This window comes from Taeniopygia guttata, chromosome 14 (genome assembly GCF_048771995.1).
Source record: "Taeniopygia guttata chromosome 14, bTaeGut7.mat, whole genome shotgun sequence".
Taxonomy (NCBI): domain Eukaryota; kingdom Metazoa; phylum Chordata; class Aves; order Passeriformes; family Estrildidae; genus Taeniopygia; species Taeniopygia guttata.
Window position 1 is genome coordinate 3,122,228 of NC_133039.1, and position 27,407 is coordinate 3,149,634.

General features: G+C 50.9%; 1 protein-coding gene across 9 annotated transcripts; it reads right to left on the minus strand.

Moving 5' to 3' along the window:
• Window positions 1–2,176: 2,176 nt before the first annotated feature.
• Window positions 2,177–26,636, minus strand: MICALL2 (MICAL like 2). Of its 9 annotated transcripts, none has more exons than XR_012058224.1 (18): window positions 26,367–26,635; window positions 19,887–19,935; window positions 16,272–16,413; window positions 13,627–13,796; window positions 12,877–12,998; window positions 11,845–12,516; window positions 11,468–11,637; window positions 10,536–10,611; window positions 10,279–10,394; window positions 9,587–9,736; window positions 6,839–6,894; window positions 6,238–6,361; window positions 5,704–5,794; window positions 5,278–5,351; window positions 4,882–4,996; window positions 3,933–3,979; window positions 2,495–3,847; window positions 2,177–2,406 (listed from the first exon to the last, which is right to left on the minus strand). XR_012058224.1 is itself a non-coding variant. In XM_030285216.4 (18 exons), the coding sequence occupies exons 4-18, from the start codon at window positions 16,354–16,356 to the stop codon at window positions 3,762–3,764; spliced, it is 2,154 nt and encodes a 717-aa protein (XP_030141076.4). In that variant the 5' UTR covers window positions 16,357–16,413; window positions 19,887–19,935; window positions 23,224–23,334; window positions 26,367–26,505; the 3' UTR covers window positions 2,177–3,761. The 9 variants fall into 9 exon arrangements, 6 of the variants coding, with proteins under 6 accessions (XP_030141076.4, XP_072791590.1, XP_030141075.4 ...); XR_012058223.1 differs by having other exon boundaries at window positions 2,177–2,435; XR_012058222.1 differs by having other exon boundaries at window positions 2,465–3,847.
• Window positions 26,637–27,407: the final 771 nt, after the last annotated feature.

Sequence of the window (27,407 nt, forward strand, 5' to 3'; positions counted from 1 at the left end):
CACAGAGCCTAATCACAGCTTCATCTGCAAATCTGGAAGTGGCAGAGCCAACAGCACCCCAAACCTGCAGAAGGATCCCCAAGAGCCTCCGAAATGCCAGAGGCTCAGGGGTGCAGCCCCCCGGCCCCGTGCAGCCCCCACACTTCAGCTACAAAGAAAGCAGCAGCAGCACTCCAGGCATCCAGGAGCCACAAACCCGACTGGAGGCCATCAGGAAATGAGCAGGAAGCTCAGCCCCCTTAAAACCATTTTGGAAGTGGAGCAGCTGACCTAGAAGAGTAATTAAGGCCTCAGTCATCACCGAAATGCAGACACCCGCACGCACACAGCAATGTATCTGTCAGCCCCCTGCCAGCCTGACCTCGGGGCTGGCGTCTGGTGGGGCTGGAGCAGAGCACAAACAGCCCTTTCTCACGGAGAAGGGAGAGGAATTTGATTCCCATTCGGTTGTAGGAGGGTGCCTGGACTGCCTAATTACTCAGGAGTGACCACTGTGGAGAAGCAGTGGAGAGCTGGTTTCCCAACACCTCCCTTGTTGCTCAGTCCGAAGGCCAAATCCTCTTGCTTTGCCTCCTGGAGCACTTCCACAGGGTGAGCAAAGCTGCTGGTGCCAGGAGAGCAAACAGGGGTCAGGCAGGGGAATCAGCTCAGCTAAAAGCAGCCAGCTGGAGAAAAGCCGTTCCTTTTCTCCACCTTAGCCAACAGCTTAGTTCTTCTAGGGCTCGTTTCAAGCACTGGATTAGGAGAATGGTGGAATTGCAAATCCTAGGAGTCCCAAATTCAAGGCAGAGGAAGGAGGAACAAGTTCTCATGGTCACCAGCAGCATTTGCCAGGGTGTGCAGGAGCTGTGGGACAGGCTGTACAGAGCTTGCTTTTGGTACACCCTGGCCACAGCCAGACAGCATTCCATCAATACAGACAAGAGTTTGGGACTCTGAGCAGGATGTGTTTGGATCACTACTCCACTATTTACCCCCCTAGCATTGGTGTAGAAATAACTGAGGTTAGTCTTGCAGTCAGCCTCACACCAGCAGCATGGTGAGGCAGGCTGGGTTCTGTCTCCCCTCCCTCTCAGTATTTTTCTACCTAGAAACTGAAACCTAAACCCGCACAACACTCCCAGGTGAACCTCACACCCCATAGACCATGGCTACTATCTCAAACAGACACCAGGTGGGAGAAGGAGCAGTTTTCCCTTCAAAACCTGTTCTTGGAGCAGGCAGCTAGCAGGTGTACCCCTGCCTGCTGTCTGGCAGCAGCCTGGCCTCACAAAGGCAAACCCTACAGCAGGTCCAACCATTGCCACCACAGGGCCTGGGGCTGTTGTTTAAGCACTTTATTATCACATTCCTGCAGAGGTCCATTTCCTGTCTGTTTTCAAGGTGGGTGAAGGCTGGAGAGGGAAGGATTGGATGAGTTTGGATGGTGCTGCCACCATCCTCCAAATCCATGCAGACTAAACTTCTTGAGGCTGGAAGAATCAGAGCCTGAAAAGATGAAAGCCCAGCAGTAATGACAGCCTGGGATAGCTCATCAGGAAAGGTATTTCCTTCAGCAGAGATGCTTTCAGCTCCCTTCCTCTCAGCTGGCAGCCCACAAAGGCAGGTTTAGTTCTGGGGATTTGCTGCCACTGCCCAGGTCTGGAAGAGAAGTCCTCCTCCCTCCCCTCATGTTTACACACAGCCCCAGGGAAGAAAGAGGTTTCTGACAAGCAGACCAGGATGCCAATGCACAGCATGCCAGCCCTGTGGTCAGTTTGTCTTCCCCTGGGGGTGAGCACAGGCCCACATGGGGCAGTGGTGGCAGAGCCACCTTTCCCCCGGTGACAGCGCGGCTCTGCCACCCGCGTCACCAATGCCACGGCCCAGCTCTGGCGGAACAAGCTCTGCCTCCTGTCTCTCCCACATCTGCTGGCCAGGCTGGGACCCCACAGGCTTTGGGACATGTGTGATGTGAAGCAGCAAGGGGGGAATTGCATTTACCTGAGAGCAGGGGTCAGTCTGACACCAAAGCAAAGTGACCGAAGTGACACCTTGGTGCCACTGCTCCCTGCAGGCTCTGGGCAAGGGTTGCTCCATCACAGGTACACCAAGCTCCAGCGAGGGACTGTCAGTGCTCACCGTGACCGGGACAGCCATACCCACAGTATCCCCAAATCACACTGGGATGCTGAGATTTGCTCCAGCAATGCTTTATTGGGCGAAAGCAGGTGCAGTACGGGGCATCCCAGCACTTGCACAGGCTCGGTTCCCCCCGTGGGCTCCAGGAAGCCCCTCGGGCACCGGGTCCCACCCCAGCACATCCCTGCCCGGAGAGTCCCACTGCCACCTCGTGGGAAAGGCCGGCATCTGCTCTGCTCTGCCGGGCACAGCAACCTCCTCCGGCAGCACCCTGCTCCTGCACACCTCCTCGGCAGCACCCTGCTCCTGCACAGCTCCTCGGCAGCACCCTGGTCCTGCACACCTCCTCCAGCAACACCCTGCTCCTGCACACCTCCTCCAGCAACACCCTGCTCCTGCCGGGCAACAGCACCCACAAAAACCCCCAGGAGCAGAGGCATCGTGAATGAATCTCATCTTTCCATGGCTGTCTCCATCCCTGCTCCCCAGCTGGACTGGGGACACAGGGTGCACCCAGAGGGGGCGTCTGGCTGCAGACACTGCACTGAAGGAAGGGTGGAAAGGCTCCCTGCTGCAGCCCAGAACCTGCTCCTACACTTCTGGTCTCACCAAGGTGACCCACAATACCCCTTGAGGGCACTGCATGTCCAGGGATGGAGCTCAGGAACTGCAATATTGGTCCCAAGCAGAAGACTCAGGGGTGAGGCAAACCCATGAAATCCCTTGTGCTCCCAAGTTAGCACCAGGTTATTAAAATAATAGTTATGTTCATTTTCATCAGGATAGGCCACAGACAACAAAAATGCTGCTTCACTGAGCAGTCAGAGAAATAAGGAGGCTACAAATCTCCCCCACAGAGGGAATGAAGCAGTGAGCAGCCTCTCATGGCTTTGAGAAATCAGCCTACAGCAACTTCCAAAAGAGGTCTGGAAACAAATCACTATTGCCAAAACTGCTGTGGGTCAAGAACATCCCGTGCCAGGCACAGAGGAGGTTCTGCTCTCTGCTCCCCCCTGACATGGAGCCTCCAGTTTGCACTGGTGTGGAAAGAGGGAAACCATCAATCCCTCTTGCCCTGTAGCATCTCAATCTCTGCATCTCTGATCCTGGCCAAAGAGCCACAGCACAAGCAGAGAGGGAGGGAGGGAGGGACAAGAGCCCTTCCACAACTCCGGGCAGTGTTCTGGGTGCAGCCCTGGTGACAGGTTTGGGACACCATGCAGGGCCACGTTCCTGCTTTCTGGACTGTACTGACCCCAGCACTGGGTGGGCACCCTGAGCTCTGCCCTCCTGAGCTGCCAACAAGGCTGAAACAGCTCTGACCCAGAGCCAAAGAAGGAAAACAGTCTTAAAAGTCCACGTGCTGGGAAGGGTGTCCTTGGGCCCCATACCAGGGCCAGAGGGGATTCACACTGTCCCTTTGGTCAGCAAAGCTGCAGTCTCTGTGTCAGGGAGCACAGGAGCCTCTCACAGTCCGGGAGCTGCAGGAAAGCAGCACTCAGGAAGGACCACGCCTTTGATGGGCCTCCTGGGGCCTCTCACAGTCCTGCACAGCTCCAAGAAAGCAGGACTGAGGAAGGACCACACCTTTGATGGGTCTCTCTGGAACACTGAGAAAAGGAACATCAAGCTCCTGGGTTTTACTCTTGTTTTTTCTGCTTCCATATTTTGGACAAGCGGAACTTGTTCTTCTTCCTCTCTGGCTCCTGGCTCTCAAGAGATCCATCTGCAGGAGAGGGAGCAGACACAGAGCAGGTTGAGACCCCCAGTGAGCCCCAGTGCTGCTCTGTAAGGGGTGAAAGGGCACTTACCCAACCTCTGTATCATGTCTGCCAACATCTGGTCTTCCTCTTTCTCTCTGTAATGGAACAGCATGGTATTAGAAAACTTTGCTGTGTTCAGGACAAGCTGGTAGATACCAAAGCCCATGCAAATACTGCTCTCATTCCCCAGTAAGAAATTACCAACCTCCACAGCATACCCTGAGAAGGCTGCAGGAAAAAAAACCCCAATATTTAGAGTATTAGACATTAGCAAATTCCATCTGGTTCCCTTGAAATCAAGGGCATGTGTGGGGATTTCCAGACCTTCTTCCAGCTGGCTGATGAATCATCCGAGTTCATGGAGTTGTGAGACACCACCACACCCGAGGAGATGAATGAAGCTGAGCCAGAGTAGCCTGGGGTGCTACAGAGGGGCTCACTGCCATCAGGGACAGCACACTGCTGTCACCACCCTGTCCTGGGCAGTAGCAGAATCCACAAGCAGGAGCTGGTGCTCTGAGGTCAAGAAATGGAGGCTGTTCTCAGCATCAGGAGGCACAAATCCAGCTACTTGACACAGCAGTTTCCTTTCACCTTGGGAAGGATCCAGTTCTTGGCTGGAACTGTGGAAGTTGTTCTTCCACTTGCTGCAGCAGCAGATGAGCACATTCCTGACTTCATGCTCCCAGATTCTTCCTGTATCTCCCATACTGCCTCCAGCCTGTCCCTCTCCTCCCCTGCACTCCACATTTTCACAGCCCTGTTCTCACAGCAGCTTTAGCTTGAGAGAGAAGAGGGCTGTGCTCCTGATCTCTTTCCAACAGCTGCCAAGGATGCAAAGACAGCAGCACTTAGGACAAGATGCTTGATGGCAGGTGACCACCCACCTCTCATGGAGCAGAAGTCTGGACTATAGCCACTCATCCACCCCTACAGCCTGGGCAGCAGTGGAAATACAGTAGTGTTGGCTCATTTCGCACCATCTGAGCACCCTCACCTGAGTCTGTCCTCATCCAGGCAATCCACAATATTATTCCGATCATTGACTGTGTTCAGGTACAACTCCAGCAGCTCCTTCTCTTTCTCCTTCTCCCTGGGTGTCTTCAGTTCCTCTGCACAAGACAAGGGAAGCCCATCTCACAGCTACAGAAGTACCTCCCCACTGTGGCTCCTGCCTCCACCCTGCTCCAGCAGGGCTAATTTTACTATCCTCACACTCAGGGGCACATCCTCCATCCCCTCACAAAGCAGAGGTGGGCTGGATGTCACAGGGAGCCTGCCCTGACAGGGGACACCCACTGCAATCCCTGCAGTGCCTTCAGAGCTGAAGGACATCCCAGGGCTGGCACACAAAGTGGAGGCCAGCAGGACTCCCAGGGTGGCTAGTCCTTACCTGGTTTGCTCATGAGGTTTCGCAGCTCCATCTCTATATTCCACTGCTGCTCCTCCAGGTTCTGCTGCTTCATCCTGGAAGGAATGACAGAAGTGAAGAGTTAGTGCCCTGCCGTGCCCCAGGGCTGGATCCTTCTCCTGTCCTGATAAAACCTCATCTCTGTGCTGCCCACCACCTGTGCAGGGGCTGGTGGGTCAGGGGAAATCTTCCTCCATCACGTTTCTGAAGTTTCCCTCCTCACAAGCTCTTCACAGACCCTGGGTGCTCAAAGCTAATACATCGTGGTGCTGGCAGTTCTCCAGAGACACCCTCGACCCTCCTCATCCCACCAAATGGCACATGACTTTTGTGGGCTGCCACACTCCCTCTCCTTCTCTGCTCACAGGAAGTGCACAAGCAGACAGGAGAATTTCTGGTTGTACTCACTTGTACATCAGCTCTGATTCCTGTCTGAGCAGCAGCTGTTTCTCATGGATCAGTTTGAACCAATCCACCATAAGGGCATCCTCAGACTCATCTACAGAGGAGACAAAGGGCAAGAAGCTGCATCAGTTCAGCCCCCCTGGCTCAAACACAATCTCTTGAGGGAGAGCCCAGGATGACTCCTGTGAGCCCCAGGCAACCTCAAGTGAAAACAGGCAATCTCTGGAGCTCCTGGGTACAAGGGATGCAGGTCACTCCCTGTGCATTCATGGAAGCTGCTTATGGATACTCTGCTACAGGACTCCCAAAACTCTGATCCTCAGCCAAATTAACACAAAATCTGCTCAAAAAATATATTACAAAACAGCCAGAGAAGGTTCAAAATTCCCCAGGTATCTTTGTATACCAGGTACCTCTGGCAACCTGGTGACTCACATGTAACCTGAGCTCCTAAAAATGGAGCCAAGAGTGCCCAGGGGTAGGACATGAGCCCCACAGCTCCCCACCACAGCAGAGCTGGCACCAGGGCTCCTTTACCTCCCTCGCAGGCACGCAGCTGCTTCTCCAGATCCACTCCTTTCAATTCCAGCTCGTCCAGCTGCTTCTCGATGTCACAAACCTTCTCCTGGATTTTCTCCTCAGGGAGGTAGTCTGGGTGCAGCTAGGAAACAAAAAAGTAAGACCAAATGCAGCTCAGCAACCCTGAGACTGCCTGCTGAGGTCACAGCAGAGGTGGGAAGGGGCATAAGGAGCCCAGCCACAGAGGCACAGCCTGGGAGGGCCAGGTCAGCAGAGGGGCAGAGCTGGCTGCCCACAACAGAGCAGTGCTGTGACACATCTGCTGTCAGTGCTAACTCCACCCACACCTGTGAGTCCACAGACGTTCTCCTTCCTTCTGTGGGGGATGCAATCTACCATAGTTTTGTTTGGCTCTGTTCATTCCAGCACTGATTGTCTCCTTGCATGGAAGATAATCAGCAGCTTCTCCACCTTGTCTCTGCCCAAGCCTTTCACCCTTTCCCTGGGCATCCAAATAAACCCTCCCAATTAGACAAACTTGGATCTATCTGGACAAGCACTCCAGAAGGATATTTAACCACCCCAGCCTGCTCCCCTGACACCTGGTTGCCAGCCATACCTTGGTTGGGGACACCACTTGAAGCTTCTCTTTGCTTTTTGGATCAGGGAGTTTAACTAGAAGGGAAGAAAAAAGTCACAACAACCTTTAAATAATTTTATGGTGTGGGAGGGTGTCTACCACCAGAGTACAACACGTCCCAGCTACCCAACAGAGGTCACAAATGATACACATGCATCCACATGCCTGACCAAAATAAGAGACATATCCTCACAGCCTGTTACTCCTTGTGACATGTCACTCAGGTCACAGGTTGCTGCTTTCAGCCCCAGGGTATAGACAGCCACCTAATTCAGGTGTGACTTTGGAACTTCCACCCAAGAATACTGACTTGCATGTTCATTTATTATATTGTTAAAACCCAAAGATATTTGTTGTGGCAAAACCCATTCCTTATTAAGCTTCCAAAGGATAGCACAGAAATACAGGGTTACTGTCACAGTAAACAGCAAGACATACTAAAAATGTCCCTCTAGTGCTCTTTTACAAAGGAGTATCAGTAAATACTGATGAAAGAAAGATGGTCTAGGGGACCTCAGTGTAGATCTCAGGAAACTAAGGTTCAATTCCTCCCACAAAACACTTCCTAGGTGAGAAGTCCCTTAGGCCCCACTACACAGCATTATTTAGGCTCTGGACACCTATTAAAATCAATCCTTAAGCAATGTGTATTTGTTCCACTGTGCCTCAGCTTCCTCTGCCCAACTGTGCTGCAAGGATAACTACAGAAGAGTGTGAGGTATTTGGATACCCGAGGGGCTGGGCTGGATAATTACCACAGAGAGAGAACAGAGGCGTGAGTGGATGATGTGATAAGGAAGGAAAACTCTACTACCAAAAGAGCACTGGCTGTTACAAAGGCAGCAGTGATGCAGGCTCAGCACACACAAGCAGAAAGACAGGACAGACAGACAGACAAGGGGAGCCTCCTGAGAGTCCCTGGAGATTGAGGAAGAGCTCAAGGACAGCTCTCCAGTTGCCCAGCCCAGAGTACAGACAGTCAACCTAAGCTCTATTTCTAGGAGTGCAAAGGGAGAAGATGCTGGATGTGGCTGTGTTGTTCCTGCACTGCTGGCCTCTGTCAGGGATCTCTTCCCTCTGGATGCTGCTGGTTTGCTGCCTGTGCACTGCCTGCAACTCACACTTCTCTTAAAGATTCCTCCAAGAGGGACTTGTCCTGCCTTGAACTATCTGCCTAAACAACCCTTCCCTCTTCCAGCTCAGTCCTGCATCTCCAAGTGGCCTCTGCAGCACCTCCAACCAAGGCAGAAAGCTGCACCACTGATGGAGAGAAGGCCGAGGCCACTGGAGGGGAAGAGTCTGTAAAATGACACCCTGTGACCAGCTCAGGATCTGATATCCCCTGATACTCTCAGGTTCTGGCTTCACAGACACAGGATGGGTTGGCTGCTTGCCAGCAAGCTGGAAGTAGGACAGTTGGCAGGAAAAACCCTGGAGCCTCCTTTCTCAATAGAAAACACCACCTACCCCCAAAGAAAATGAATGATCTACAGAAATGCTCACCATCCACAGCTCAACACAACCCCAGGACTGAGGGCAGGAACAACAGCTGACTGTTCACAGCTCTGAGTGCTGAGGTAAAAATCTACACAGAGGAGCAACAGCTCTGTCCCTAACCCACAGCCTGCCCAGTGACAGCAGCAGGAACCAGCCCTTCAGGTGGGGAAAAGTGGGGGGAGACTGCCAGGAAAATTTCCCAATGGCCCTCCCCCATGGCAATCATTAACCTTTAGAAAGATATAAACCCTCCCTTATCTTAACAGCTCATTTCTTGGGAGAGACCAGTGCTGAGCCCTGGAGCTGAGTCTGAGCAAAGAGGAGGTGGGAAATGGTTTTGGGAAAATGCTGGCAAAGGAGGCACACCAAACTTTTAAAAAAGACAACACAACTGGAGACTGAATGTTTGGTAGGTGTCAAAGGTGCTGGCTAAGGACAATGCTGGAACCAGCTGGCAATAAATAAAGCCTGAGGCCATTCAGGACCCATCCAGTTTGCTCCAAGACAAACTCCAAAACAGGGGCAGGACTGAGCCCTGCTGTGTGAATCTTCTACTCCAGACAGGTAAGACACAGCAAGATGGGGTAAGGAAAGGGGAGACAAAGAAGCTGAGCAAACAGGACAGCAGCAAATATCAGGTTAGTTCTAGAAAACTTCCTCAGCATTGCGGTGGGATATGTCAGAGCAAGGATAACTGGGCATTGGAGGAGAGGTGCACAGTAAAGCTGTTGCTGAACAAACAAGAGTAAGAAACTGGATTAAGAGTAGGGACAAACTGGTCAGGACATCTTTGAATATCAAGGAAACAGCAGCCTTGGCTCCTGCTCCTGTGGGTCCTGCCAGCTGGAGTCTCTGGATGACAGTTCTCCGCATTCCTTTTATTTCCTAAAGCCACTCAGATGAAGAGGAACAGAGACACCAACTAGATCCCAGCTCCCCAAATTAGGAGATGGTCCTCTTCCTAGTACTAAGTTTACAGAATGACAGGGCAGTGACCTTGAAAAATTCCTATTTCAATTTCTTCCTTTCCCACTGAATTCTCTGGCCTTGCTGCTTCCTGCTCAGGCCAAGCTGGCTAATAAAAATCAATTACACAGACTCTGCCCCCATGACAGCAGCCCCAGGGTCAGTCACAGAAAACTCTGGGACATATATCATATACTGACCACTCAGGCTGTTCCCTGACAGTGCAGAGAAGAGAGTGACTTTAGTAGGCAGAAGAGATCTTACACGTAGCAGTGCTTGTTTTCAACTGGCTTCCATCTTCCTCCTTCTTGGCAGACCCTCCAGGATCTTTCCAGCCTTGCTTTGAATTCTGACAGCTCTTGATAAGATCTGAGCTGGGAATCAACAACTTCTTTGTGAATCCACCAGATGAAGCTGGATTAAGAAGCACAGAAAGGTTTTGGGTAAGAAATTTCTGCTCTTATCTCATAAAAATCCCTTTATTGTCCAATGTCTCTGTCACTCACCACTACCAAGCTCCATTTCTAGTCCTAGTCTTCCTTTCTTGATGATAATGAAGGGCATAAGCCCAAAGTAAACAGGGAAAAAACACTCATTACAAGGCCAGAGTAAGAGGAGAATAAACATTTGGGAGGAGAATAAACAGCTGGGAACCATCACTAAGATTTCTCAACATTACACAATCATGCAAGACAGAGTCAGTGAAATCTTGCTGGCTGTCTTGCAGAAGAAAGGAACCCAATGGTACTGAGTCCCTCTCCTTGGGGAAGGATGGGAGGCCACCCACCAAAGGCACAAAATAAAGGCACCACAAGGCTAAAGCAGGTGCAGGGAGCAAAGATCCCTGAAAGTAAGGCACATTCTCCACCAACATATTCCTCACAGGAGCCTTGCAGTACCAGAGCCTGGCCCCTTCCTGATAAGCAAAATGAAGGCAAAGCTTTTATCCTTCATACCAGAGTCCTGCTTTGCTGGTGAGACAACTAATGGGCTTGGCTTTGGCTCCTTGTGTGCTGGGCTCCCTGTTCCCACCTGGGAGTTATCAGTAGGTTTCTTAGAGCATTCTTGGTCCCTGCAAAGAAAAAAGACAAAGGTAGGAAACAATCCTTCTTGCAGAATGGTCCACAGGAAAAGTTCTGGACATCCTGGTGTGGATCTCCACCTGGGATGGTCACATTTGTCATGGAAACCCACCAGCTGCAAAGACACTCACTTGTTGGCTACAGGCTTCAACCGAGATCTCCACCCTTCTGGGCTCTCAGACTTGTTGTCAGCAACATTTGTGCTTCCTGAAGAAAAGAACACAGCAAGGTAAGTAAAAATAAACAAGAACAAAAAACATCCAATAAAAAGAAACAAGCCAGATTTGAGTCTCAGGAGAATCCTAGGAGATAAGGCATGCACTGGGGCAGGTACTATGATGTTATTGCAGCAAACCAGCACCAGCTCAACAAGTTTAACATGGACAGATTCAGATACAATAGGTAGTAGGCAATCTCAGTGGCATTTCGTCTTTCAGATCAAATGTTTTAAAACCTACAGTTACAGAAATTCAGCCACAGAGTACATAAACAGGTACTTTCAACAGCAATACAACACAAACAGCTCAGATCTCAGAGACCAAAGGCTGGGGCAGGAAGAGGGAGAGACAAAAAGCCCCACAAAGTCACAACAAACTGCAAACAGACAGATCTTCTGGCCCAAAAATATACCAGCCACCTGAAAGTGCCTGGGACACTGGGAACCCCTAGTTATCATCCCCTGGCCTACTGCTAAGTCACTGTGATGGGAGCTTGAGACAACGAGGCTGGGTGACCTGCAACTGCAACCCAAAAATCATCCCAAAACTCTGGCAAGGTCTCCCATCTGGGAAAACCTAACCCTTGGAAAGCCACCATGATCTCAATGTTTGATGACAGCAAGTACAGCTCCAAATACCTGGAGATCCTCAGAGTAGTAGAACTCCCCATGCTAGAGGGAGCAATGGATAAATGGAGGTGAGTGGAGCCCCACAGCTCAGAAAGCACTTTAGTGGTGCTACAGACACGAAGGAGTCATGGACACATTTGCTGTACTAGTCCAAGAGGAGGGCATGAAGTTGGAGTGCTGTGTCCAGGCAGAACTGTGTGAATCATTCATCCTCACCTTTGATGCCTTTCGACTCTGGCTTGTGCCAAGAGTCAAGAGGTTTGCTGGCAGCCTGGCTCTTGGGCACAGGGTCTGTAATCTTTTCCTGCTTTGGTGCTGTGTACCCTGTTCTGCTGGACTGTGTTTTTGGAGCTGGACTCTGAGAACTGGTGGGAGAAAACTTGCCACTGCAAAAAAGAACAACTTAGTGAGTCTTTTTGAAAGGATGGACCTTTTTATTTGCCTCTGTTCCAATTATTTGATGTGTCCCTTTACATGCCCTTGAAACTGAGCCACAAGAGCAGTCAGGACAAACCAAAGAGAGATGCAGGGGCTTCTCAAATTATCCCAAGGAACATCCTGGCAGTAAAAAGGGAAAGAGAAATAGTGCTTACCTGCCAGGTGCTGAGGAGCCAGTGGAGCTGAGTCCTCCTGGCCTGTTTGGAGAAGAGCTTGTGGCAGACAGAGCCTGTATAATGTGGTTACGTGCCTGGTCCTTCCCAGCATTCACTCGACTGACCCCAGCAGTGGTTCTGGCAGGGGCAGTTTTATCAGGGCCATGAGGAGACTGCACTTGTTTTGGAGTGTCAGAAGATTTATTGCTGGAGGGCTCCAAAGACCGAAAAAAATTTTCTCGGGCTTGCTGTGTTTTTGTTGTGGAGGATGTCCAAGGAGGCTTTGCTGGGGTGCCTTCATGGTGATCTCTTTTATTCCCCAATGAGGCACCTTTGCAGTCATCTGATTTATTTACAGCTGAGGAGGACCATGCAGTATTTACACTTTTGAAGCCAGAGCTTCCAGAAGATGAAACAGATGGCTTGGTTGAATTAGTGAGGCCTTCCTGGCTGGGTTTCTTCAACACCTGCTCTGGTTTCTTGGGTTCTGCTGCTTTCTGGAACGCTGTGGCAGCAGTAGGGGCTGGGGTACTGTCAGGCTTTTTCCCAGCACTGTGGAGCCCAGAGATCTGGACATTGTCTGGCTGCTGGTGGCTGGTACAGATGAACGTACCAGGCTCAGGCCCAGCTTTGTAGCTTCCAGGAAGAAGCAAGTTCCAACACTGCCTGCACCTGTGGATACAAAACTCTCAGGAAACACCCTCCAGAGTGCTGGGAGACACACAGCTGGGCCTGTAGGCACAACTCCACCAGCCACAGGAGGGTGAAGCCACCACACAGGCAGTGAGCAGACCCTGTGTGCACATTCCTCAGGCACCAGAACACAGCTGTTGATAGCACAGCCTGAAGCAGGAAAGGTGTAGATGAAAACAGACCTGTGGAGACAGTTTCCCTTACACACAGGTCAAGAGCAAGCCCAGATTGCCTCCACTCTGAATAAAATGTGCCACACCACTCTCTCCAGTCCCAAAGAACCAGGCTGGCCCTCTGTGTCCCCCAGGGCTGTGGCCCTGCCTTCAAGAGCTGCTGTACCTGAAGCAGTTCCTGTGATAGAGCTTCCCATCGACCAAGTAGCGCTGCACCAGGTGCACGTGTTTCCCACAGACCCCACAGCTGCTGCTGGGGACATTGCCACTCTCTGCCAGGACCCTTTTCTGTGGGCAGAAGCAGAGGGTGAGCAGCCAAGAACATGGCCCTAGACACAGCTACAAATCCCCCAGGAAGGTGAGTGTTTGGCATGGACAGCCAGAACAGAGAAGTGACATCCAGGAAATCCCCTCTCCCTCTAATCCCTCTGTCATAGAAGTCACAGAAGTGGGACAGCCCCTGGAAGGACAGAGTATAGAGAATATGTTCCCACAAAACCAGAGGACCAGGGTTCCCTGTCTGCCTATAGGCAAAGGTCTCTGATTTTAATTAGCTGGGAAAGGGCTTCTACCTTGTTTTCATCCCTACTCTGCTTTGAAACCGTGTCCAATAATTGGATCAATGTTTTCTAGAAAAAATAATACTACATCCTGTAAAAATCTCCATCCCAAATACCTAGGAACAGCATATCCATGTCCTAAGACACCCACATCCTGTTCACGAAGTATCCAGGCTGACTGATGGATTTGCAGCGACTCCCACCTCAATCTATGCTAGAATCAGACCTCTGGATTAAATCACTCATGGTGAACAGAAAATTTAGAGACCAAATCCTTACCAGGAGGAGCCTTGAGCTAGCCCAGTACTCTCTATCTCACTGAACAGATTTAAGGCATAAAGAACACCCAAACCCACATTTCTTACTGTGGTAACTGGGGAGGTTTCCTTTGGCTTAGCTCTGGCTGGTGGGTGGGCAGGAGGCAGTTTTGGTGGCACTGGCTTAGGCGGCTCTGGAGCAGTTTTCTTCCCAGGATGCTGCTCTGGAGATTCAGAGGAAGGACGCTTGATTCCAGCCATGCCTCCAACTGGAATAATGGAAGAAGGGAATATTTTTAAGGAAACATAAGGAAAACTCACTGGTTTAGCAGTAATTTACAAAGTACGGATATCCAGAGGTGCCTGATGGGCAACATGAAAAGCACACAAGAGGATACAGACTTCCTTCATGAGCAGTTCTGTACTGGACTGAGGGGCAAAAGGCAACAAGTGAATTGTAACAACATTCTGAAACTGCTGATTTTTCTCTTCTCAGGGAATTTCAGGAAGAGAAATGTAAAAGTGAAGAAATGCAAGCAGGGAATTCCATGAAGAGAAATAAAAGTGAGGAAATGCAAATTGCCATCCATCACTGGTGAGAAGATGACCTTGGGTTTTCAATTCCAGCCCATGGTTTGGCTGGAACTGATCCCAACTGAAACAGGCACTGCTGGAACAGGCAGAGGTGTTTTGGCTCAGCAGCTGAAGGGTTTGCAAACAGAGGGTTTGCTTCATTCAAGTCCTTGTGCTCCAGACTTCCTACACAGCCTGAACATTCACTGCTGCAGTGTCCACCCCACATCCCAGCTGGGACTCCCACAGAGCAAACAGCCTTGTTAAATGTGGAAACGACCACTAAAAATGGGTAATTCTGCAAAGACTTGGAGGTGCCATAGAGCTGCTGATGTGGAAACCAAGAGCTGCTACAAGCAGCCTGGAAATGCCCAATTCTCTTTTCTTTGCAGATAAAATAGAACCCCTCAAAATTCACTATAAGTGGAGAAAAGAGAATCCCCAGCACACTTCAGTCAAGCAGGGAATGGTGCCCTGTGCCCTGGGAAGTGCAGGGAAACATCCCTGGGAAATAAGGCTTTGTGATAAGTTTTTACAGACACAAACCCCAAGTGTCTCACAGGGATGTTATTCTTGCACCACTTCCTATTCTGAACGAGATGTCTCTGTGTTCTTTGTGGGATATTTGAGCCACAGCTTCACTTTCCAAGTGACACTTAAATGGCCACTCATCTGAAAAGAGATTATACCCTGCTCAGTAAACACAGAAAGGGCAGGGAGCAGAGAGGGAGCCCAGTTCCCAGCAGTCTGCCCTGAAGAAAGCCAATTCTCCAAATAAACACCCAGAACTCCTCCTGCAGGGACCAGGGCACAGCTGACCCAGTAAGCAGCTCAGGCTCAGACTGCCCCTCACTTCCCACTCGTGCCATTTACTGAATTCCCAAAGCCCAGCACAAAGATGGGTGGCCTCAACTCTGCTCATCCCCAAAAGCATGACCTCACTAAAACCTTGTCTGCCCACCCTCTCTGTCCTCCTGTGTCCTGATTATTTCATGGTCCTGCTGGAACCCATCTGAAGGGCACAACTGTGATTCCATGACTGTTTGGTGTCAGAGGGCAAATTCCAGGCTGGGCTCATTTTCAGACATTCACATTCACCCCAGCAACAGGAATGCAACCAAAGTGTTTTGAGGGACACTTGTGGGAGTATAAAAATGTGCTGTGCTTGATGATGTGGTAGACAAGACGTAGCGGGAAGGGGGCAAAGACCCCAACCTGACCCAGATTCTCACCACTTGGCACCAACATGATGGAATTTGATTTCAATCAGAGCAGTTTTAAAATAAGATACAAAAAATTAAGAGGGGGAGGGAAGAAGTTGTGGAGGAAGAGAAAAAGCATGCTTAAATGTGTAAAGAGGTAGAGAAGTAGGAAGAGTTTAAACATTAAAGGCAGCTCTGAGTGCTTTCTTTCCAAGATGTAGGACATTTTCAATACATATCTCTCCATTTACATTCACCTTAACCAGTTAAGTCACTCATGTCCCACTTTAGAAAGTTTCCTCTGGAGGAACCCGTAAAATTGGTTTATCAAATTACTTCATGTTGTGTGAGCTTAAAGCCAAATATAAACCAAGACTACAACAATGCTCCTGTGAGCCCAGCTAAACTCTCCAGTAGGTGAATATAATGCCTTGGCAGCTCTGTTTTATGTTTGACAGCATTTCTATCACAATTATGTCAGTAAGGGTGATAATTTTCTTCTTCCTTCTATCAGTGCTGCTGTGCTGTACAAGCCCTACCACTGATGCTGTCACACTGGCACAGCCTCACAGACAAGCTCAGCCTCGTTCTACTCCATGCTCTCACCAGCCCTCAGGTGTGGCAAAGACTGGGACAGGGGTGAAGGTGCTGAAGAACGGAAAGCCGAGGTGGGGACCATGGAGAGGAACCTTCAGTGGTCCTCTCTGGCTGGATCATAAGAAATTTTAGACTGTATATTAAATTTTAAGGCAGTAGTTTCAAAGACAAGACATAGCCTTGTACCCATCCAAAAGCACTTGTGCAACTGTAGGCTGGTGTGCAGAGTCCAGATACCCCCAGTGAAACAGTCCTGGTACCAAAAAGGCCTCTGTGCAGTTTATTTTGCTTTTTCCAAGCTGCCAGGAGGCAAGGGAAAGCATGAAATGAAGCCCTGATGCTTCCCAGCCCTCCAGGGAATATGGTACTTACTAGGAGACCGTCCATGGAAGTAGTTATAATACTGGGAAACATAGGTGAGGATGCTCAGCCTGTCTGGTACCTTCAGAGCAACCATATCCTCTGCATCCAGCAAGGCTGGGATCCCCAGCTCCTCCTCTGCCACCCGAAATGCCTGGAGAAGGGGAAAGATAAAATAAAACCAGAGGGGTCTTATCCATGGCAGGCAGCAGAGCTGCTCCTCATTCTAAGGAAGAAAATGCACTCCAAACAGCCCCACTCAAATAAAAATAACTCTTCTGGGGAACAGCTGCACCACTTTAACTCCTGCATCATAGGAACCAACAGAGTCATGGCTTCCAGCCACTGCCTTGAGAAATCCAGGCTAGGAGCCAAAAATCTGGCCTGGCAAGCTGGCTATAGCTCACTGCACAGTAACTCACCTGGGCTTCCCTTGCTCTTCTCCAGCCTGCCTGTGTGTGTGAGAGCACAGCTGCAGAGAGCCAGGCCTGGCAGAAGGGGATGTGTCAGCCCAGGCTGGCAGAGCTGTTTCCAGGCTCCCAGCCCAACCTGGAGCGCTCCCCAATTAACGGTGGGCTGGTAGGTGCTTGCAGGCAGCTTCCATCTCTGAGTGCTGGGCAAAAGCTTCCTGCCTCCCACTGCCTGCTCTTCTCCATCTGAAAACTGGGCTGCAGGAGGGACCCTGCTCTCCCAGACCAGAAAGGGGGAAAAGAAGTGTAATGCAGAAAAATTCCTGATACATAGCTCCCTTCCAGTTTAACTGTTTCCATGCTGCCTAATATGTATTTGGGGTATATATTCCTCTTTGTGGTGTCCTCTGCTTTGAAACTGCAGGTAAAGGAGGCAAAAGCTATTTTCTCTTGCCTCTGAAAAAAAGACTTTAATAGAATAGAAAAAAAAAAATGCAACATCCAAACTTCACCCTTGCCCAGTTCAATTTAGGGCTTCTACTAAAGACCTTCTCTAGCCTTTTTCCTTCCCAGCTTATGGGGAAAAAATCCTTTCCTTTTTCCAAAGGAAAACAGCACTTGCAGGACCAGAGGCACAAGGAAGGCTACTACTAAAGTCCACAGTGAAAGGGTTAAAAAGAAAAAATTGAATATATTAAACCCCTCCGCATCTGACCTCTGGCAGGGACACACACAGTGCTGGTGTACAAGCCAACCATTCCCGCTTAGAAGAAACAAACAGCCACTATTTTTCAGCAAGATAATTACCATTTTTTTTTCCATTGGGTATCCCAGTAAAAATGTAACAGAGCTGACATTTAAAATGCTTTCAGCCAGTTACCACCGGCTGTGCCACCCCAGTGCCAGCCCAGCCTGGCACTTTCCTGTCTTGTAAACTGGCACTTAATACATTCTTTGGAGTGTTCCCCACTGCACTGGCTGCACAACTGGTCTGACCAGTTGAGTTTTCTTGCTGGCCATTCCTGGTGTGAGGTTAAGTGGGAACACAGGTCATGCCACCTCCTGCCACACGGTGCCACGGGTGACACCAGTCACAGGCACGGAACATGAGTGAGGGGCTGCCTGGCCACAGAGAGGAGGAGGATGCTCTGTGCACCCACCTGGGCTGGCCAGAGCCAGGTGAGCAATGCCGAGAGCATCATAAGGACATGGTGTCCCCTGTGCCTGCAGCATCCTCGTGTCCCTGGAACTGCTCTTGCCTGGAGACCCAAGAGGATCAGCACCTAACAGGACCCAGCCACCCTTCTCCCCTGCCTGCCCAGGCTGCCCTTTAAAGGACCAACATGTTGGTTTTGCATCATGTTTTCCATCAGTGCAGCTCCAAGTGCTCTCCAGGGGAAGAAAGTGCCACTGCTGCCACGTCCATGCAAAATGGGAAAGTGATATGCTTGAGGCCACCTGAGCTGGCCTGGCACAGGTTCCCTCTGGCACAGGCTCCACCTGCTACACCACACCACCACCCACCAGCACTGACTCCAAGGCCTCTAGAAACTTTCCTCCTCTTGATATGCTTTTGAAACCTCTAGGCAAATAAACGCCACCATCTGAAATTTTTCTAGGGTTTGGGGTTGGTCTTGTGGCACATGAGAAGTGACACATTCTTCCTTGACAGATGACCTCCTATGGCAAACTGCATTTCAAACGAGGCTTTTTTGCATGCACAATACAGCCCTTGCAAGAAAGCCCCTGACTGAGTAAGGCAACAAGGAGGGTCTGGACAACAGCAGAGAAATAAGGCTGGGAGAAATCAGGCCCTGTTGTGCCCCAAGGACAGCAAGAGCAAGGAGTGTAGGAGCTTGGAGAGCAGCCCGTGGGGGAGGCCAGCCCTGGAGCACAGAGAGGTGGAGGGGCAATCCCACAGACAGCACAGCCCAGGCAGCAGGACACCAGCAGGCAAAGGACAGCACAGACAAGTCATCCCACAGCAGGTGGAGTAAGGAGGAGAGAGCAAAACAAAGGACATGAAAGAAACTCAGAAAGGGGGAGGAGGGGACACACAGACTGCAACAAAGGAGGGGAGCAACTCTTTAGGAGAAGCACAAAGAAGGCTTTCATTAATAAAAGCAGCAGAGGCAGCTCGCAGAGCTCATTTCCCAGACACAAGCAGCCCAGCTGGACAAGGAGCAACACTCGGGGATCCTCAGCACTTCAGCCAAGATATGCTTCCACGGAGAAGAGGCCCCAGCTCCTGCCAAACACCAAACCTCCAGGGCAAAATGCATGGCCTGGATCTCCCCTTGAGGAGAGGAACACACGGGGCTGAGCCCCAGAGTGCCACTAACTCCTCACAGGCTGCAGCCCTGCCTGGGGACAGAGGGTCTGTGATGGGAGCTGCAGACACGGCCAGGGATGAAGGGCAGCTAAGGAGCCACGAGGGGACAAGTTTAGCTCTTCCAGAGCAAGAAGCACTTCAGCCAGCTCACTGCCTGAGGGGTGTCACTCCTCCAGCCCAGACCAGGGTAAGCTGCCATGGTTCGTGCATATCCCAAGCTCCTGTCAAGCAGCCATGAAACTGCATGGAGCAATGCCAAGGGAAGAGAAGTGTTATAATTCACTGCCTCTCCTTTTGCAATGGAGAGAGGGAGAAGAAAAACCTTCTTGGATCACCAAGACCATGCTAGAATCCAGTGCAGGAGGGGGTTGGCCTGCCTAAATTCTATTTTCTTTGTGGAAAGAACATGATCAACTCCAATACCAGGCTGGAGTGAAGTGTCCAGGCATCATCAGGTTTTAGGATGTGTCCACCCTGATCCCCTGCACCAGGAAGGAACAGAAGTGGGAGAACACTCTATGTGCTTCCCCTCACATCAGCTTTTTCTCAGCTCCTGCTCCACCCCTCAGGAGCATCACATACTCAAAATGTCCATGTTTTGAGCTCTGGCAGCTCTGTCTGAGCTCCTGCTGCCACAGGACGCACTGGGAACAGGAATCACTGTGTGGCCAGCTAAGAAGTACAAACTGCCTGCAGGTGCTTTCAATGTCCAGCCAGGCTGGACATTGCTGTTCAGAGGAGGAGGCTGGAAGCTGCAGAGTAAGGCAAAGGGTTGGAACACAGCACAATGGGCACGCTGTGTCTGCAGGGTTTCTGTTGCTAAATCACATGAACAAAGTGCCAGGTCACGGACTAGGCCAAAAGTAAACCTTAAAAGTCACTTACCAACTTGTTGTTCTCGTACACATTTTCCTTTCTGAGGGAGTCAAAGTTTCTGAAATACAGAAAGAGGAAAAATCTCAGGTTGGTGATGTAGAGTGAGCTCCACTTCCAGCTCTGGCTCAGGGGACAGAGCACCCCATCCACCCCTGGACATCTCCAGAGACGGCAGCATGGCAGATCCCACCCGAGAGTCACAGACCTGCTGTACCCAGGACAGAGATGTGCAGCAGGCACAGCATCTGCCCACAGGCAGCACAAGACAATTTTGGCACATCTGCCTTTGCAGGGCTGACTCCCACAGCTGCCTGTGGAAGGACATGTTGGTGCAAAAACATCCCAGGCAGATTGAGGAGCTCTGCTGAGACAGCCAGGAGCAAACCCTAATTCATGGGGTGGTTTCTTGCCCCCCAGAAAAGCCTCGCTTCCCTCCCACCTCAAAGAGACACACCAATACCTGCTGGCCAGGTATGAACACTCTCTCCCTCAAAGTACTTTCCAGTCACATCCATGTTTTTCCCCTGTCTTGAAAGTTGTCTCCACACAGAGAAAGCTCAGCTCCAATGAGGTCTCTCATGGATCCCTCATACACTGCACGTATCACATGCTTTTCCAACACACCCATATCCTCTGATCTCTGAAGCTCCTGGGTCCAGCAGCACATGAGTTCTGGCTTCAAATCTTCTTTTTTCCCTCTGGCAGAACTCCACAAAACCAGCACCAGGGATCTGCCTGGGAAAACCTCTGCCCACACCGTACTGCATCTGATAACACCGAAGTTGCCAGTAGAAATTTTAGTCTGCTTTCCCTAGGGCTGTAACTTTTGATTTGTGCTCACAATCAGTAACTGAAAAGGAAGTGACAATTACTGTTCACAAATCCAAGCCAAAGTCAACAACTCCTTTCTGCTGTCTCCAGACATCACTTCCCTCTTCACCTCTCCCCAGATTTGCTTTCCCTCTCCCTGGTCCAGCCCAGATGCCACACCCTCTGCACTGTGCTGGGAACTCAGACCCCGGGATGTGCTGGGACAGGGATGGAAGCACAGGGAAGAGCTTGTGCTGCTGAAGTAGAGCCACGACACAGCGTGCTCCCTCAGCCACAGCAGAGCGTGTCCCTTGCTTAGGAAACAGCATCATCAGCTTTGTTTTAAACTGACTGCCACTTGCTAAACAGGGAATACAAAACTGCTGCTGGCTGGCAGCCCTGCTCTCCAACACTGCTTCCTTCTGCCCAGGCAAGTTGGCAGGGTGAATTCCTTTCTGATAACCCCGTTTCACTTTACAATCCTTGTGTCTGCTGGCACAGAGCTGAGCGAGAGGCTGATACCTGAGAGGGAATTCTCACTGATAAACAGAAAACAGCACCAACTTTGCATTCCTTGTATGTAGCACCTTTATACCCGGTGTGGACCCTCCTTCTTAGCCCATCTCTCTCCTCTGGGATGAGCCAGGGTCACTCTGAGAGCCAGGGCAAAGCTGGCCCGCAGCAGCCTATTCATGAGAGGAACACATGATCTGTATCGCAGCAGGGGAACTTTTTCCACTGCTTGTAACAGCAAGGAGCAAGCCAGGTTCTTTATCTACTCAGCACAGAAAGTGGAGCATTACATCATAAATAAGAGAGGAACCTTAAACAGGCTTGCTCATCATGCCACAGCCTATGCCTCCTCCCTGCTTCCCACATCTGGTATTGCCATGTGGGATAAGGAGAGAAGGAATGACAGATAAGACCCTGAGGTGAAACTCCCCCAAAGACAAGGCACATCCCACCTCTAAACCATAGAGTCTCTCCTGTGCAAAATCAAAGGGAATCAGAGGTTTTTCTTCAAGCAGTGCTCCTGCCCAAAGATTTCCCTTCCCTGAGACAATGGATTAAAAAGAGCAACAAAAATAATCTTGTGCCAGAAAAGTCTCAGTGAAACAATAGATACAACCATCCTTGGGTTAAGTCAGGCCAGAAAACTGGCTTTTTTAAAGACCCAGCTGAAGGAGGTGATTTCAGCTCTTTGCCTCACTCCCAGTTCTGCTCCCAAACAGTGCCTGTAGCATGGAAATGCAGCAAAACACTGCAAGAACAGAGAGGAGCTCAGCTTCCTTGGTCATTCTGACATGTAAGGCACTGGAATTATGATTTATTGTCAGTCAGTGGCCTTCAGCCACACTCAATGCTGTTTGCTGTGCTGATGTGTGCACTCCCTGGCATGCAGCAGAGACCTAAAAAACCCAATCTTTTGATGGTGAATGTCTCAAATCCCCTTCTATTCCTCAAAAGAAAGTGCAAACAACCAGGTTATTTGGTCATTTCAAGAGTCCCCTGACCTCTCAGCATCATTCTTTCCCTGGCTAGTCAGGTGAACTGCTTACATCTAATATTTCTTTTGGAAATTGATCTCGCTGTTGCATCTCCTATCTTGGAATATCAAAGCTCTGTGGACCAATGTAATCCTAAGACAGCAAAGGTAATACAAACAGAGAAGTAGGAGTTCTCCACTGAGAAAACACAGGCAACTGAATTAATTGGAAAATGTGAAAAATATAAATGTGACCCAAGAGAGGCCTACAGTGTTGGAAACAAATCAAGAGTGGAGTTCACAAGCACAGGAATAGTTTTATTCCTGTTTTAAACAGGAGAAGTTTTTAGCTCTGAAAAACCCCTTCCCTTAGCAAGTAAGTGGCTGAGCATTTCTCATGCCCACAAATCGCCGTGACCACCCCTGCTCCAGCTGCACAGACCCAGCACTCACAAACATGCCACAGTCCCCTGCAAACATGTGTGCTTCCATAGGAGGAATCTCTGCTGCTGCAAGCACAAACTTGATTGGAAACTTGACCTTGGAACAGACAGAGCGAAAAAAAATCCCAGAGCCTCAATGGCACCAAAAAAGTTTCTGCTTTTTGGCACTTTTGCACTACTTTCTCTACAGACAATAAGATGTGCAGTCAAAAGGATCACTGTAAAAGAGTGAGGCACCCTTTGCCAGCTCACAGCTTTGGACAGGGGGCTCAAATCCAGCATGCTCTGCTGAGAACAAGACCTTTCAGCTGTGCTCTTTCTGGAGATGCAAAGCCCAGGAGGTGGGACAAGGCTGGGAATTCCAGGAGGGAGATGTCCCGCATGTGCTCATCCTCCTCTCAGGAACGCCTGCTCCACACTGCCATGCTCTGAATGCTGCTGAAAGGAACCCCAAGCCATCCTCCCCTGCCTCTGCCTGTCACACAAACCCACCAAGCCAAGAAGGCAGCTCTGCTTCACCCCAGGCTTCTGCTGAGGAGAGAGTCTGCAGAGAACCCATCCCCAGCAGGGCCAGTGCCTCATCCTGCCCTGCTGAGCTGGCACTGACCTGGAAATGCTGCTGGAGGAAAGAGCACTGCTGCTGCTCAGCTGCCAAGGGGGATTTCACCACCAGCCCATTCCCAGAACACCAGCTTGCAGTCTGGGAAAGAGCAAGATCCTGGATGAAGAGAAGGATCTTAATCAAAACCTTTCCTTGACATTTGGCATTAATATCTGAGTGAGTGTGCACAGCTCCCCTGCCTCTTCTAACTCATTTATCAGGACAAGGCCACTAAAATCGTGGCTGAAGCTTGCACAACCTTCACCACCACATGTGGCAGCTGCTAACCTCAGCCTCCTACCACGCTGCAATGAGGCTTCATGTTCCTCTGACAAGAGATGTCCCCAGGCTTTACAATCACTCCAGAAAATGGGCTGGACCCTGCCTGAAACAGCACATGTGCCCAGCTGGGACTGACTCTGAAGCACTCTTGAACTGGGACAAAAGAAGTGGATTTCCATGGTAATTCAGTGTGGATCTTCACTCCCCTAAGTATCCTTGCATGAGTGGGAAGTGAGTGGGAAATGCATTTCTAATTTTACACAGCTTGCCCTGTTCACTGGTAACACACAAGCCAACACTGGCTAAATTTGAGAGAAGTTATCATATTTTCCATGTTTTCCAACAAGAAAACAGGAAGGAAGGCAAGACCCTGCCTGTCCTCTGAGCCACATACTTCTCAAGAGAAGCTCATGTTTATGTCCATGTTTTGAGCTTGAAGTTTTCCTGGTAATTCTTCAGGCTCCTGCAGAAGTCCCCTGCACTCAGCCCAAGAATGTCACTTGTGTAAACCAAGACAGAAAACACGCTGTTGCAAAACTGATGCTGTGACTGAATCATGTTCTGCATGTGACCTATGCAACAGAGCTGCTGCCAACACACCAGGCACTCCAAACACCCCTTTCTAGTTTTACTTTCAGTCTGGTGGTTTTAATTTTTAACTAGAATCTTTAGTAGAAGCAAGGACAGGAGCCCAGGATGGACCCCTAGAAAATCAGAAGTCACAGTCACATGTGCACCAAGCTGTGTTTCTCCACCATTGTACCCTGCACCAAGAACACTCAGAGAAGTTTTTTTGGGATACATGGAGAATCTGCACAAGTATTCTGCCCCAGGATCTGACACATGGCACCTGGCAACCATGGCCACCAACCACCTGAAAGCACCACTTCCTTCCAGCAGGACTTTGCCCAGTCAGTATTCCCTTTGTACAGGAATACACGTGGTGCATTCCTGTGTTACAGCACTGACACGGATGAAGCAGGTCACAAATACTTTACTTTAACCTTCAGGCAGACCTTGCTGAGCTGGTCAGAGTCAGAAAGAGCTTCTGTGATGTCCCAAATAAAATCAGGCAGAATGTCCACCATAAAAGAAAATGAATGGCAACAGAGAGATGCCTCAAGGAACACCTTCCCTCTTCAGCACAGGAAAATTTATTTACGAGACGTCTATCCACAACCCTTTCTGCACAGTTAAGGATTATAAACAACTCACTAAACTGGGCAACAGGATTATTCCAGCTCTCACATCGCTGAGCCCCTGTGTACAGCCGGATGGGGCAGCTGCAGGAAGCAGTCACAGCCCCTCCACGAGAACACCTCAGCCCTTCTGCCCCGGTGTTTTGTATTTTTGGGACTGTGAATCAAAGGAAGGAAAGGAAATATCTGGAGTTATATGGACATGACAACATGTCAGGAAGTCATACACGGCAACACCACGGTGACAGCCCACGCACTGGGACAACAAAGTGTGCCTGGAGCTCCTGAACTAACCTCCTGCTGCCTGAGCCTGCTCCAGTTCCTGTCAAGTTTCAAGGTAACAGAGGAGAGAAAACAAGAGGTCTTCTCTTGGATTCAACCAGAAGCAAGACACCTACAAGAGGGATGGTTGCACACAGACCCATGTGGCAGGCTGTCCTGGGAGTATGAAGAAAAAGGAAGAATACACTTCATAAAAGGAGGAAAACTACAGTACAGACCACCCAATCTGTTCCTCACCCAGCTGGGCACATCTGACCAGGAGAGACCCAATGCTTAAATCAATATTGCTGGGCACTCTTTCCAGGGCTCCTTTGCCTTCATCTTCCCTCTCAATCCCACCATCTCAAAGAGCCCAAACGAAAGAAAAAATTAAACTTAAAAAAACACAGCTATGAAGCAGGATCTGTGACTCCCTTTGGCCATTCACCTTCCCAGATTTGGGCAGAGACAGTTCAAAACCCACAGGGCACCAGTAAATGCCCCAGCACATGAAAAACACTTAAGCTCCCATACACAGAGCTCTGCATGGGAAAAACAAGGATGTGCAGGAATCCAGTGGCTGTGGGGCCCTGCCCTTTTACTGCATTTTGTTTAAACAGCCCTTGCCTTGTGAGCTCTGTGCTGCTGTTGGGCTGAGCGAGGAGAGCCCAGCCAGAGCAAACACGACAGCAAAGAAGGAAATGCTGCCCCAAAGATCAGTGCCTGAACTTGTTTTGCAATGGAAAGGATGCATTTGGAACATTTATAATCCAGCTACTGAGGGAAGAAAAGGGAAAAAGGAAAAACGTATGGAAAAAAACAGCACATAGGCTGGGAGAGCAGAGCTTTTCTCCGGGAGATTCTCAGCGTGGGTGTGAGCAGAACGCTGCTGGTGATGTGCCCACAGGGAGGGCAAGAACCCAGGGCAGGTGGAAGACCAGGGTCCACAGCTCAATAGACGGCAAGACAGCCACAGCCCATCCACAACTTGATGGATGGCGGCATGGCCACAGCCTGGAGAGGGTTCTTGGGTGGATGGAGAACCAGGAGTCTGCAGCTCGATGGACGGTGGGATGGGCACAGCCCATGCACAGCTGGATGGAGGTGGGATGGGCACAGCCCATGCACAGCTGGATGGAGGGTGGGATGGGCACAGCCCATGCACAGCTGGATGGAGGTGGGATGGGCACAGCCCATGCACAGCTGGATGGAGGTGGGATGGGCACAGCCCATGCACAGCTGGATGGAGGGTGGGATGGGCACAGACCATGCACAGCTGGATGGAGGGTGGGATGAGCGGGGATGGAGGACACGGGGTCCTGACCTGGATGGACGGCGGGATGGGCACAGCCCGGCGGGCGGGGGGTCCCTGCCCCCCGAGCCCTCGATGCCCGGCACGGTACTCACATGAGGTCGGGGCGGTGTCGGTGCAGGATGGCGCAGAAGGCGAGGCCGTCGCGGAACGAGGTGGTCATGTTGGTGATGCTGACATCGCGGTAGCCCTCGCACTGCTGCCGGCACCACAGCTGCAGGTTCTGGATGGCCGCCATGGCCCGCGGGGCTCGGCAGGGCCGGGCAGGGCCGGGCAGGGCCGGGACCCTCCGCGCCGCGCCGAGCCGGGCCGAGCCGAGCCGAGCCGAGCCGAGCCGCCCGCGGGGGGCGGCCGCACCGGCGGCGGTAGGCGGAGAAAGGGGCGGGCCGGGGGCGGAGAAGGCGCGGCCTCGCCTGAGGGAGCGGGCCGGGGCACCGCCAGCGGCGTGAGGGAAGTTTCACCCCTGGGCCCTCACGGAGGGCGAGGGAAATTTCCTCCGCTCCCACACAAAAACCTCAAAGGAGCGGCCACCGGGGGAAGCGTGAATTGTATTTAGTCACTGGGAAGGATGTTTTCTCCCCATTTGGAAGAGAAAAAGTTAAAAAGCACCATAAAGCACCTAAATGTAAGTGTCCGCTGGGTAACCCTGAGTTGGGGGGGCGATACATCCCCAGCATCACCAACGCGGTGTTGCTACACCGAGTGACAGCGGTGCCGGGGCTGCCAGAGCCCCTGTCCCGCCCTAGAAACAGAGAACGGGGAGCAGGAGGAGGGAGGATTAAGCTCGGCTGCCAGAACCTGCCAAGAACCTTCCCAGAACCTGCCCAGAACCATCCCATAACCTTCTCAGAACTTGCCCAGAACCTGCCCAGAGCCTGCCCGGAGCCTGGCCAGAACCTTCTCAGAACCTGGTCGGAGCCTATCCAGAACCTGCCCGAAGCCTGCCCAGAACTTGCCCAGAACATTCCCAGAGCCTTCCCAGAACCTGCCCAGAACCTTCTCGGAGCCTGCCCAGAACCTTCCCGGAGCCTATCCAGAACCTGCCCAGAACATTCCCAGAGCCTGCCCAGAACATTCCCAGAGCCTGCCCAGAACCTGCCCAGAGCCTGCCCAGAACCTGCCCAGAGCCTGCCCAG